The sequence below is a fragment of the Nerophis ophidion genome, linkage group LG27 (genome assembly GCF_033978795.1).
Source record: "Nerophis ophidion isolate RoL-2023_Sa linkage group LG27, RoL_Noph_v1.0, whole genome shotgun sequence".
In the NCBI taxonomy this organism is placed as follows: Eukaryota; Metazoa; Chordata; class Actinopteri; order Syngnathiformes; family Syngnathidae; genus Nerophis; species Nerophis ophidion.
In genome coordinates this window covers 8,725,822-8,740,172 of record NC_084637.1, presented here as the reverse complement: position 1 = coordinate 8,740,172, position 14,351 = coordinate 8,725,822, and the positions used below count along the sequence as shown (strand labels likewise).

Here is a 14,351-nt window from a genome sequence, read left to right as displayed (position 1 = left end):
CCACTCCTTCCATGCCAACTCGGGATCAGCGACGCATTTCTCTCGACACAATGCGCAGTTTCCGTTCATTTTAGAACGTTACTTAGAGTGATTTGAAAAAATGCGACGTCGTGCATAAAAAGCGGGGAATGGGTTGAATTTATGCAAATTGGTACATTGGACTTAGTGGTCCATCCTTTGTCTGATGATAGTAACAGGCCTTGCGGGACTTCAGCATCCCCTCATTGCAGTGGCGGTTACCATGGCAACCCATTTCATTCTTCAGAACCAGTTCAAAAAAGCAGGTGTCACGTCTGGCTTTCACGATGCAAACGTAAGAAAAATATTCAATCTAGAGAACCTTGTAAAGCAAACGTGTGTTTAGCTGGTGTGTCCACTCTGCTCATGCGAGACGAACGGCCCTGCTTTTATACACAAATGCAATTCAGTGTCGCCATCAGCTTGAGCCTGTGTTGCCATATTAGGGCACTGAGTCCACCTTGTCAGTGTATTTTTAGCCACCCTCTTCTTCTTGGGGGTAAATGCACTCTGCCTTGTGTCCCTGTTTGAGCCTTTTATCGCACTGGATGTTCTCCAGGCAGCGTGAGCTAACATCACTTGCAGGAAGCAGTGTGGCCCCTAATAGCTTTGTTTCTAATTTTTTATTGTTTTGGAAGATCAATATATATTGCACAACAGACAGCAGCGGCGTGGGCGTCACAATGTCGGGAACGTTGGAGGCTTTATGTACTGGCAACAGCAGGCTGGGATGTGTGCAGCAGCAGCTTTGCAAGAGTTGGCAGGTTTATTTAAATACCCCAAGGAGTATTCATCCCCTGCAGACGCAGCTCACAAAGCTGACTCTTGGTAGGTTGCTGCATTTCAGTTAGATTTGAATTGTTCTTTCTGTTTTATAATCAATGATGCCGTGACAGACGTTGATTTTTGTACTGTTAGATACTTACCGTAGTTTTACTGTTTCTTCCAAATGGGAAAATATATGTTTTGTTAAGTTGGATTTGCTGTTTTATGGTAGCAGATCAGATATCCTCAAGCTTGCAATAAATTAATACTTGACTGAAATCTAATTTGATAGACAATATCTGATATATTCTGTATAAATAGGGGTAGGCCAAGCTGGGAATGTTGCAAACAGTACAATCCCAAGTAAATACAAAGCTACTATCGCCGATATTGTGAGTTTAATGTCATAACTCATTGAATACTTTGGTAAATGTACCTCTTTGATAAGTTCATTATGACTATGATAGCACAGGAAAAAAATACTTTATCGAATAAAAAATGCCATGATGCAAAACATAAGTATGATACACGCGGTTTTTAAGAAAAACATTGACAGTACTGAAGAACAAAAAAGGTGACAAAAATGTAAATGCAAAAATTACAACAGAACAACTGTTCAGTTCAGTTCATTTAATTTTCCTGCAGACATTTTCCTGGAAAATGCACAAGCTAAGATTACCAGTTTTCATTTTGACAAAAATGAGTAGGAAGAAGCATAGTTTATTGAATCCCATCCTTTCTCCAATTCACAACAATCCTCAGAATTATATATATATATATATATATATATATATATATATATATATATATATCCATCCATCCATCCATTTTCTACCGCTTATTCCCTTTCGGGGTCGCGGGGGGCGCTGGCGCCTATTTCAGCTACAATTGGGCGGAAGGCGGGGTACACCCTGGACAAGTCGCCATCTCATCACAGGGCCAACACAGATAGACAGACAACATTCACACTCACATTCACACGCTAGGGCCAATTTAGTGTTGCCAATCAACCTATCCCCAGGTGCATGTCTTTGGAAGTGGGAGGAAGCCGGAGTACCCGGAGGGAACCCACGCATTCACGGGGAGAACATGCAAACTCCACACAGAAAGATCCCGAGCCTGGATTTGAACCCAGGACTGCAGGACCTTCGTATTGTGAGGCAGACGCACTAACCCCTCTTCCACCGTATATATATATATATATATATATATATATATATGTCTTGATTGGATTATCCAGAGAATAGTGCTCGATACCGTGGTAGAGCGCAATATGTAGGTGTGGGAAAAATCACAAGACTACTTCATCTCTACAGAACTGTTTCATGAGGGGTTCCCTCAATCATCAGGAGATTTTATATAAAATATATATATATATATATATATATATATATATACATATATATCATATATATATATATATACATATATATCATATATATATATATATATATATATATATATATATATATATATATATACATATATATATATATATATATACATATATATCATATATATATATATATATATATTAGGTTAGCAAAAAATACAGAGGCTATTTCATCCCTACAAGCCTGTTTCGCAGGTTTAACAAACCACAGAAACCTCAACTATATATATATCTATATGTATGTACGTATGAGTGTATGTATATATATATATATATATATATATATATTCCCATCCATCCATCCATTTACTACCGCTTATTCCCTTTGGGGTCGCAGGGGGCGCTGGTGCCTATCTCAGCTACAATCGGGCAGAAGGCGGGCTACAGCCTGGAAAATTCGCCACCTTATCGCAGGGTCAACACATATAGACAGACAACATTCACACTCACATTCACACACCAAGGCCAATTTAGTGTTGCCAATCAACCTATCCCCAGGTGCATGTTCATATATATATATATATATATATATATATATATATATATATATATATATATATATATATATATGTATATGTGTATATATATATATATATATATGTGTATATATATATATATATATATGTGTATATATATATATATATATATATGTGTATATATATATATATATATATATATATATGTATATATATATATATATATATATATATATATATATGTATGTATATATATACATATATATATTGGCAATCAACCTATCCCCAGGTGCATGTTCATATATATATACATATATATATTAATGTGTATAAAGGCGGTATATGATCAAATGTTCTTGTTCTTGTCAAAAGTCTAGCAACCGCATTTTGTACCAACTGTAATCTTTTAACGCTAGACATCGGGAGACCTGAAAATAACACGTAACAGTATTCGAGACAGACGTAATTAAAGTGTGCCATTTTCAAGAACCCAATAAGTGACTCAAAAAAAACAGCATGTTTGAAATTAAAACTATAGTTTCAAACTTGACATCTCATATTCTTCCAGAGCCATGCAAGAGGTTAGTCCGGTCCTTGGAAGTCGGACGCTCCACCCACCTTTCAGGTAGAGAGTACATGAGCCTAAAGGAGGAGGTGATGGAACACAATCAAGATAGTCCTGCTCTGACCAAAAGTGTCAACTTGGAGGAGCCTCCTGGTTTCCAGGTGGGAGAATTGCTGAGCTGAAAGGAACATAACAGCAAATAGGCTCATTTCTGTTTGATAAAGGTGGGGCCGTGTGACCAAACAGTGATGGAGGGCCAGGATGTTGTCATCTCGGTGAAAGTCACAGGGCAGCCCAAACCTACGGTTCGCTGGTAAGACATCTTATTTATTCACATGAGCCTCCGTTTCACTATCAGACCACTTCATGTTTTGCCGACACAGGCTGAAGGACAACGCTCCGGTGAAGACGGCAGGACGCTTCTCCGTGCAGGAGATGGACTTTGGTTCCAGCGAGATGAAAATCATCTCAGCAAAGCGGTCAGATGCGGGGCTCTACATTTGCAAGCTTGTCAACCGGTGCGGAGTAAAACAGGAAGAGTGCAGAGTGGAGGTCAAAGGTGAGCGATCTAAAAATCTCCATTCTCGTACTCGCGGTCTAGAGTTCTGATCAAAAGTTGTCAGTAAAGAACATAATGTCACGGCTGTCTTGAGTTTCCAATAATCTCTACAACTGTTATGTTTTTTGTGATAAGAGTGATTGGAGCACAAAAAACATTCATGAACAGATCCATTTTTGTTCCATCTGACATCACATGGACAAAGATAACACCTTCTGGAGGAAAGTTCTGTGGTCAGATGAAACAAAAATGGAGCTGTTTGGCATCAATACCCATCAATATGTTTGGAGGAGAAAAGGTGAGGCCTTTAATTCCAGGAACATCATTCCTACCGTCAAACATGGCGGTGGTAGTATTTAGTTTTGGGCCTGTTTTGCTGCCAATGGAACTGATGCTTTACAGAGAGTAAATGGTACAATAAAAAAGGAGGATGACCTCCACATTTTTCAGGACAACCTAAAACCATCAGCCCGGAGGTTGGGTGTTCCAACAGGACAATCACCCCAAACACACGTCAAAAACAATCAATCAATCAATCAATCAAAGTTTATTTATATAGCCCTAAATCACGAGTGTCTCAAAGGGCTGCACAAGCCACACCGACATCCTTGGCTCAGATCTCACATCAGTGCAAAAAACACCTCAAACCCAATGGGATTACAATGAGAAACCTTGGAGGGGACCGCAGATGTGGGACATTTTCAGTAGACCTGTTGTGTTTTGACTAAAGGGGACTAAGGGGAGGTGACGGCAACTGACACCAGAGAGGTGTAATGTTCAATAATTTATTATATATATGTATATATAGTCAATATATATAATAAGAATAATAAACAAAACTAACTAATAAACTAAGGAAATTAAGTGTGACAAAACTCAAGAGTGTGTATGTTGTAAGACTACGTGTAGAATTTAACAGGCGACGAAGGGTACTGCGAGGACACGGGAGAACACAAGGGGACAAGTCAAGCCACGGAGAGAAAAACAAGAATAGAGCATAAAGCAGTCGCTTACGGTACACCATGAAAACTTAAGTTCCCGCGCCGATCCTTGGGTCCACTGGCCTTTCATCCAGCTCGCCTTCATCAATACCAGGTGTGCAGATTGGCAATTGAGTGCAGGCTTGTCGCTGCGTGGGTGTGCTGTGCTCAGCCTGAGTGGGGGCTTGTCCTCCGAGTGCTCCCGCAGAGGACAGAGACGCAGACTGCGCGTGTACCATAATAGACCCATGATAAATTCATAAAAGAACCCAAATTCATGAATGTTTTTTGTGACCAACAAGTAAGTGGTCCTATCACTCTATCACAAAAACATAAAAATTGTAGAAATTACTGGAAACTCAAGACAGCCATGACATTATGTTCTTTACAAGTGTATGTAAAAATTGTGACCATGACTGTATAACTGAGTAGTTTGCTCTGCCCATTCTTCAGGTGCAGCACAGACCAACTTGACAATTGTGCAGGAGATCAAAGACGTGACAGTAAGGGGCGGTGAGTCGGCCATGTTTGAATGCCATGTCACAGGGCCCCCGGACATGGATGTGGATTGGTTGTCCAACGGGAAGCTGATCCAGCCGGCGTTGCTCAACTGCAAGATGCACTTTGACGGCCGGAGGTGCGTTCATCTGCTTATAGTCCTGTCAGCCTTTGATGTCATTTCTGCCTGACGCCGTTTCGTCACACAGGTGCCGCCTGCTGCTCAATTCAGTGCACGAAGATGACAGCGGGAAGTACACATGCAAGTTGAGCACGGCTAAAGGTGAACGACAGACCCGGCTTACCCTGGTATCAAAAGGATGATAAAGCAGGGGTCTCAAACTCAATTTACCCGTATCGCAGAGTCTGGGGGAGGCTGGGCCGCAAGAAATGATTACTTAAAAAATATATTTTTAAATGTCTATTTTTATTTTCAACACAAAATAAAATCAAAATATAAATGAACAAAATGAGAATTAAGGAATGTGAGGCAATGCAGTTAAAACAATAAAAAAATACAAATGACAGTTTGAAGTGGTCCAGGTTGTCGGGGACAGTTATTACTTACGGACAGGTGTCGCGGTGTAACTGCAGCCAGGCACGTAAGAAAACCCTCGTCTCCATGCCGCTTTTCCACTAACGCAGGGGTAGGCAACCCAGAACGTTGAAAGAGCAATTTTGGACCTAAATAACAAAAATTGTCTTGGCGGGGGGGTTGCTTGTCGCAGAGTTTACAGGTACGGTATCATCGGGCTAACATCATGACTGACGTGTTACACATCCGATTCTCCCAGCGACTCTCTGCCGGAGAATCAGCGCTGGGGTCCAGTGCACCACAGTTTTGTAACTTACTCAGTGGCCTAGTGGTTAGAGTGTCCGCCCTGAGATCGCTAGGTTGGGAGTTCAAACCCCGGCTGAGTCATACCAAAGACTATAAAAAAATGGGACTTATTACCTCCCTGCTTGGCACTCAGCATCAAGGGTTGGAATTGGTTGGTTTTAAATCACCATAAATGATTCCCCGGGCGCGGCACCGCTGCTGCCCACTGCTCCCCTCACTTCCCAGGGGGTGATCAAGGGGATGGGTCAAATGCAGAGGACAACTTTCACCACACCTTGTGTGTGTGTGACAATCATTGGTACTTTAACTTTAACTTTATTGTCGCTCAGTCCTTCGGCGGAGTGCTACGGAAGCTTTCGGGCCGGACTGTTAACAGCGAGAAGCGAGAAAGAGACACCCATACAGTGATAGGGAGAGCTCAAGAGAGAGAAAGAGAGAGAGCGAGTGAGCGAGGAAGGGAGGAAGAGCGCGTGCGGGTCTAGTGGAAAAGCGGCAAAACGTTTCTCTGCTTGCATCACGCAAGTGACGTCAATGTTCGGCCCTCGAGAGCCATATACCACACCGTGATTGGTAGATTCCTTCAGCTCCGCACACAACACTGGCAAGCACCATTCATAAATAACGTCTTGTCTGAGACCCCTGGGAGAAATCAATTCTAAGAAAATCATTAAAAAAAAATGTGTTTCATTTTCAGAGGAGTTGACCTCCAGTGCAAGCCTGAAGGTCACACCCTCCAAAGAGCCATTGTTCACTCGCAAGCTGGACATCCTGGAGGTCATCGCAGGTCGCACGGCCCGTTTTGACTGCAAGGTGAGCGGGTCACCGGCACCACAAGTCACCTGGATGCACTTTGGTAGGGAGCTCCTCAGACTTTAATTACGTCTAAAGTTCCTCAGAGGAATATCGTTGATTACCCTCTTACATGCCCTCAGACACCAGAGTGGAGGAGAGCGACAATGTGCACATTCTCAGCGAGGGAGGGCGCCACTCGCTGGTCATCACCAACGTCAGCAGTGACACGGAGGGCTTCTACACGGCCATGGCTCAGAACATTCACGGAAAGTCTGAATGTACCGCCGAGCTTTACATGCAGGAGCATAGGGCCGCCATCTCTTCTCACATGTAAGATGTCAACACACAAAGAAAGGATAAAGTACGAACCCCGTTTCCATATGAGTTGGGAAAATGTGTTAGATGTAAATATAAACGGAATACAATGATTTGCAAATCATTTTAAACCATATGGGACGGCGTGGCGCAGTGGGAGAGTGGCCGTGCGCGACCCGAGGGTCCCTGGTTCAAATCCCACCTAGTACCAACCTCGTCACGTCCGGGTGCTGGTTGGCGCCTTGCATGGCAGCTCCCTCCATCAGTGTGTGAATGTGTGTGTGAATGGGTAAAATGTGGAAGTAGTGTCAAAGCGCTTTGAGTACCTTGAAGGTAGAAAAGCGCTATACAAGTACAACCCATTTATCATTTATCATTTATATTTAGTTGAATATGCTAAAAAAAACTACATATTTAATGTTCAAACTGATAAACATTTTTTTTTTTTGCACATAATCATCAACTTTAGAATTTGATGCCAGCAACATGTGACAAAGAAGTTGGGAAAGATGGCAATAAATACTGATTAAGTTGAGGAATGTTCATCAAACACTTATTTGGAACATCCCACAGGTGTGCAGGCTAATTGGGAACAGGTTCCAAAGACATGCACCTGGGGATAGGTTGATTGGCAACACTAAATTGGCCCTAGTGTGTGAATGTGAGTGTGAATGTTGTCTGTCTATCTGTGTTGGCCCTGCGATGAGGTGGCGACTTGTCCAGGGTGTACCCTGCCTTCCGCCCGATTGTAGCTGAGATAGGCGCCAGCGCCCCCCGCGACCCCGAAAGGGAATAAGCGGTAGAAAATGGATGGATGGATGGATGGGTGCCATGATTGGGTATAAAAGTCGCTTCCATTAAATGCTAAGTAATTCAAAAACAAGGATGGGGCGAGGGTCACCAATTTGTAAGCAAATTGTCGAACAGTTTTAGAACAACATTTCTCCACGAGCTATTGCAAGGAATTTAGGGATTTTACCATCTACGGTCCGTAAAATCATCAAAAGGTTCATAGAATCTGGAGAAATCACTGCACGTAAGCGATGATATTATGGACCTTTGAACCCTCAGGCGGTACTTCATCATAAACCGACATCAGTGTGTAAAGGATATCACCACATGGGCTCAGGAACACTTCAAAAAAACCACTGTCAGTAACTACAGTTGGTCGCTACATCTGTAAGTGCAAGTTAAAACTCTACTATGCAAAGCGAAAGCCATTTATCAACAACACCCAGGAACCCCATCGGCTTCGCTGGGCCCCGAGCTCATCTGAGATGGACTGATGAGAAGTGGAAAAGTGTTCTGTGGTCTGACTTGTCCACATTTAATTTCAAATGAAATGTGGACGTGCTGGGAGAACATGTCCGCTCCAACCAATAACGTCACAAGCACGCGTCAACATAAGGGACGTTTTCAACAGGATACACCGCGGGAAATTTAAAATTGCAATTTAGTAAACTAAAAAGGCCGTATTGGCATGTGTTGCAATGTTAATATTTCATCATTGATGTATAAACTATCAGGTAGTAGTGGGTTTCAGTAGGCGTTTAAGTTACGATTTGACAGACAATTGGAAATCATGGGTGGGGAAAATGATTACATTGTCACTGAAAGACTTCACCATAGATAGATAGATAGATAGATAGTACTTTATTTATTCCGTCAGGAGAGTTCCTTCAGGAAAATTACAATTTTCAGCACAATCCCATTCAAGATCAGACAAACATTACAAACATTACAGGGAGACAGAACAGGATCGCTGACGGGTCTGCCGCCTTCCAGCGCCCCTTACAAAAAAGATGACATACAGGTAAACAAGGGGGGGTGGGGGAAGAAAAAAATTGAAGATTAAAATAAAATTAAAAAATCGGTCTTAGCCTAGGCCCTGGAGTGGGGGTGCAGACTGAGTCCAAGGGGAAAAAAAAAAAAAAAGATGTACCAGATGTTACCAGATGTAAAACAAACAAAAACAGAAAACATTGAGAGTCTTTCTTTATCGCTTACCTTGCAGGTCCGCACTGGAGAAGATGCCGTCCATCCCAGAGGAGCCAGAACATATAGAGAGTGAAGTGGAAAAGAGAACCATGCCGGATTTTGTTAAACCTCTGGTAGACATGGAAGTCATTGAGGGCAAAGAGACCGTGCTTTGCTGCAAGGTGACAGGCCTGCCTTACCCAACCATCGCCTGGTACCACAGCGGCAAGCGCATTGCAAGCAGCGAGGAGCGCAAAATGACTCAGTGTATGCAAAGACACGACTGGTGATTTTGTTGATATGTGGCAAATAAGAACTGTGCTTGTATCTCCTTCAGACAGGGATGTCCACAGCCTGCTCATTCAGAGCGCTTCTCACGCTGATGGCGGCGTCTACAAGGCCGTGATCGCTAACAAAGTGGGTAAAGCAGCCTGTTATGCACATTTATATGTCACAGGTAAGCCCGGGAGCGCTATAATTGACCGTTTTCTTTTCTTCACAAAATGTGAACGTACATTTTTTGGTGCTTCGTTAACAGATATCATTCCAGAACCACCTGACGGCCCTCCTGTCATAGAAACCATCACAGGGAAAACTATAACCCTGAGCTGGAAGAGACCAAAGAGACTGGACGCATCTTATGGTCAGTCTCTTATTGCTCGGATTTAAGTGACCTCACGTCCGGCTCACTGAATATGTGAGCGACTGTTCTCAACGGGTAATCGGCGCTATTTAGCCTTTCTCGAAAAACGCCCATATGCTTCAAGAATCAGAAGAGAAGCGTTTTATTGCCATTGTGTGAGAACGGGTTCACAAACTAGGGATTTTACTTGTTGCAATCCATCCATCCTTCCATTTTCTACCGCTTATTCCCTTTCGGGGTCGCGGGGGGCGCTGGCGCCTATCTCAGCTACGATCGGGCGGAAGGCGGGGTACACCCTGGACAAGTCGCCACCTCATCACAGGGCCAACACAGACAACATTCACACTCACATTCGCACACTAGGGACCATTTAGTGTTGCCAATCAACCTATCCCCAGGTGCACGTCTTTGGAAGTGGGAGGAAGCCGGAGTACCCGGAGGGAACCCACGCATTCACGGGGAGAACATGCAAACTCCACACAGAAAGATCCCGAGCCTGGATTTGAACCCAGGACTACAGGACCTTCGTATTGTGAGGCAGACGCACTAACCCTCTCTGCCACCGTGAAGCCCCTTGCAATCCATCCATCCATCCATCCATCCATTTTCTACCGCTTATTCCCTTTTGGGGTCGCGGGGGGCGCTGGCGCCTATCTCAGCTACAATCGGGCGGAAGGCGGGGTACACCCTGGACAAGTCGCCACCTCATCGCAGGGCCAACACAGATAGACAGACAACATTCACACTCACGTTCACACACTAGGGCCAATTTAGTGTTGCCAATCAACCTATCTCCAGGTGCATGTCTTTGGAAGTGGGAGGAAGCCGGAGTACCCGGAGGGAACCCACGCATTCACGGGGAGAACATGCAAACTCCACACAGAAAGATCCCGAGCCTGGATTTGAACCCACGACTGCAGGACCTTCGTATTGTGAGGCAGACCGTGAAGCCCCTTGCAATCATGCAACATAAAACACATACAAACCCCGTTTCCATATGAGTTGGGAAATTGTGTTGGATGTAAATATAAACGGAATACAATGGTTTGCAAATCCTTTTCAACCCATATTCAATTGATTGCACTACAAAGACAACATATTTGATGTTCAAACTCTTAAACTTATTTTTTTTTTTTTGCAAATAATAATTAACTTAGAATTTCAATGCTGCAACACGTGCCAAAGTAGTTGGGAAAGGGCATGTTCACCACTGTGTTACATCACCTTTTCTTTTAACAACACTCAATAAACGTTTGGGAACTGAGGAAACTAATTGTTGAAGCTTTGAAAGTGGAATTATTTCCCATTCTTGTTTTATGTAGAGCAGTGCCGTCTGAGGGATCGAAGGTCACGGTCCTTCAATGTTGGTTTCCGGCCATGCCGCTTACGTGGAGTGATTTCTCCAGATTCTCTGAACTTTTTGAGGATATTATGGACCGTAGATGTTGAAATCCCTAAATTTCTTGCAATTGGCCTTTGAGAAACGTTGTTCTTAAACTGTTTGACTATTTCCTCACGCAGTTGTGGACAAAGGGGTGTACCTCGGCCCATCCTTTCTTGTAAAAGACTGGGCATTTTTTGGGAAGCTGTTTTTATACCCAATCATGGCACCCACCTGTTCCCAATTAGCCTGCACACCTGTGGGATGTTCCAAATAAGTGTTTGATGAGCATTCCTCAACTTTATCAGTATTGATTGCCAGTTTTCCCAACTTCTTTGGCAGTGTTGCTGGCATTAAATTCCAAAGTTAATGATTATTTGCAACAACAAAAAATGTTTATCAGTTTGAACATCAAATATGTTGTCTTTGTAGCATATTCAACTGAATATGGGTTGAAAATTATTTGCAAATCATTGTATTCCGTCTAACACAATTTCCCAACTCATCTCCCTTGTGGAGGGGGTCCGGTCCGATCCGGTGGCCATGTACTGCTTGCCTGTGTATCGGCTGGGGACATCTCTGCGATGCTGATCCGCCTCCGCTTGGGATGGTTCCCTGCTGGCTCCACTGTGAACGGGACTCTCGCTGCTGTGTTGGATCCGCTTTGGACTGGACTCTCGCGACTGTGTTGGATCCATTATGGATTGAACTTTCACAGTATCATGTTGGACCCGCTCGACATCCATTGCTTTCCTCCTCTCTAAGGTTCTCATAGTCATCATTGTCACCGACGTCCCACTGGGTCATTATTGTCACCGATGTCCCACTGGGTGTGAGTTTTCCTTGCCCTTATGTGGGCCTACCGAGGATGTCGTGGTGGTTTGTGCAGCCCTTTGAGACACTAGTGATTTAGGGCTATATAAGTAAACATTGATTGATTGATATGAAAACGGGTTTGTACATTCCCTGTGCCGATATAAAATCTTATTAAGTTTGTGACATTAAATCTGGCTTGAGTTCCCAGGTTGGTTTCACATGTGATAAATGTCCAAACCGTGGCATAGGTCCGCATTCTGTTGGTTTCACGCTTTGTTTGCTTTTGCTTGCTTCCTGCAGACCCTGGTTCTTTGCTATATGTGCTCCAGCAGCAACCTCTGGGTTCCATACAGTGGTCCAATGTGGCGTCCAATCTAAGGGAGACCAGCTACACCGTCAATTGCCTATCCAAGGGAGTCCGCTATGCTTTTAGGGTCCTGGCGTCTACTGGCAAGACACTTAGCAAGCCTTCACCATCTACTGATCTGGTCCAGCTGCTGGACAGAGGTATGAAATGTCCACTATTTGTTCGTTACATGGTGATTTTATCCTTTACTTGTAACATTATCTTTTATTTACTTATTTATCTGTAAATGTTGATTTTATCCTTAGTTGTTTTTATAATTATCTTTCATTATTTTTATTTTTATATTTTATAGTGTCTTTGGGTTCTTGAAAGGTGCTTATAAATTAAATGTATTATTATAATTTTTTTAATCATTATTATAATAATAATAATTATTACTATTATGTACCCAAATTTCTCTAAAATCCTCTTTGAATATTTTTTGGGTCAATCAGTACAGAAATGACTGGTTGATACTTCGCAACATATCATAGCAAATATGTGCCCAACATCCATCCATTTCCTACCGCTTGTCCCTTTTGGAGTAGCGCGGGGGGTCGCTGGAGCCTATCTCAACTGCATTCGGGCAGAAGGCGGTGTACACCCCGGACAAGTCGCCACCTCATCGCAGTGTGCCCGACATGATTCCCACATATTGTTGGTTCATGAAGCCTCCATTGAAGTTAGACTTAAACTTGGACAAACTTTATTGATCCATAAGGGAAATTGTTCAACACAGTAGCTCAGTTACAAAGGATGGAAAGTGTAAGGATGGAAAGGATAATGCAGGTATAAAGTAGACTAAAAATGTACCGTAGTAGCCATATAAAATATAACATATATGTAATATTGGTAACACTTTAGTATGGGGAACGCATATTCACTATAGTTGCTTATTAATATGCAAATTAGTAACATATTGGCTCATTATTAAGTACTTAGTAATGCCTTATTCTGCATGGCCTTTTTAAACAAGCAGTAAGACATTAACTAAGAGTTTTCCATCAATAACCTCAGAATTATTGCTTATTATTAACCCTAACCCTTATATTGTCACGCCTATGGATCATATTTTGTTTTGGTCATGTTCGGTTTTGTTTTTTGGACACTCAGTTCCTTTTTTGCACTTCCTGGTTTGTTTTTGTTACTATGCCAACTCATTAGTTTTCACCTTGTCTTCATGTCACAGCTATTATTTAAGCCACAGTTACCCGGTAGTCGGTCTGGCAACTTCATACACACCCATATTCCTCATCTGCTTCATGCCATGCTATGCTGTTGGTTTTGTCCACGCCACGTAAGTTTTGTTGTTCATGCCACAGCGCAAGTGTTTTTGTTCATGTTTATAGTTTGTAGCCTTTTTACTAGTCTTTTGTTTTTTCATAGCCCTTTGTTTGCCTTTTTTTGAGTTATAGTGTTAAAAATAAATATGTACTCACATTCACGTCTCGCTCGTGCCAACTATCCTTTGCGTCGGAGAAACAACCCACGTCCAAGTCCAAGCTTGACATATATGTTCCCCTAGTGTTCAAATAACTCTAAATTAAGTCTTTGTTACTTTAATAAGCAACTAATTAATGGTCAATATGTTGCCCATGCTAAAGTGTTACCGTAATATTTACATATTATACATACAGTGTCTAATATATACTGATATATTATATTATTATATTATATTATATTTCTATATAATATATACAATATATAAGAAATCACAACTACCATGTACGATATTAAAGTATTTTTTTTACACAATTACTTCTCTTTTACACAATTTTACACAATTACTTCTTTTTTACACAATTTTACACAATTACTTCTTTCAGGAAATACAATTATAATATTGCAGAATCAATAAGTGCTTGGACAAGATAAAATAGTAACTGTAAATAGTAAATGTGCCCCAAACGTGCATATTAGTTATTATTATTATTATTATCTTTTTCATAAAATGGTCACCACTAGTTTCTCTTGTTATATTCTTAT

The 14,351-nt window shown here is 42.1% G+C and overlaps 1 protein-coding gene across 3 annotated transcripts in view; it reads left to right on the top strand.

Moving 5' to 3' along the window:
• spega (striated muscle enriched protein kinase a) overlaps positions 1–14,351 on the top strand; it is a 139,581-nt gene that overhangs the window by 79,284 nt on the left and 45,946 nt on the right. For all 3 annotated transcript variants that reach the window (XM_061889540.1, XM_061889541.1, XM_061889542.1), the window contains 11 exons: positions 3,221–3,378; positions 3,442–3,530; positions 3,601–3,776; positions 5,210–5,393; positions 5,464–5,537; positions 6,790–6,948; positions 7,028–7,217; positions 9,217–9,446; positions 9,517–9,636; positions 9,718–9,822; positions 12,320–12,526. In XM_061889540.1, the coding sequence (XP_061745524.1) occupies positions 3,221–3,378; positions 3,442–3,530; positions 3,601–3,776; positions 5,210–5,393; positions 5,464–5,537; positions 6,790–6,948; positions 7,028–7,217; positions 9,217–9,446; positions 9,517–9,636; positions 9,718–9,822; positions 12,320–12,526 (1,692 nt within the window). The remainder of the gene's footprint in view (positions 1–3,220; positions 3,379–3,441; positions 3,531–3,600; positions 3,777–5,209; positions 5,394–5,463; positions 5,538–6,789; positions 6,949–7,027; positions 7,218–9,216; positions 9,447–9,516; positions 9,637–9,717; positions 9,823–12,319; positions 12,527–14,351) is intronic.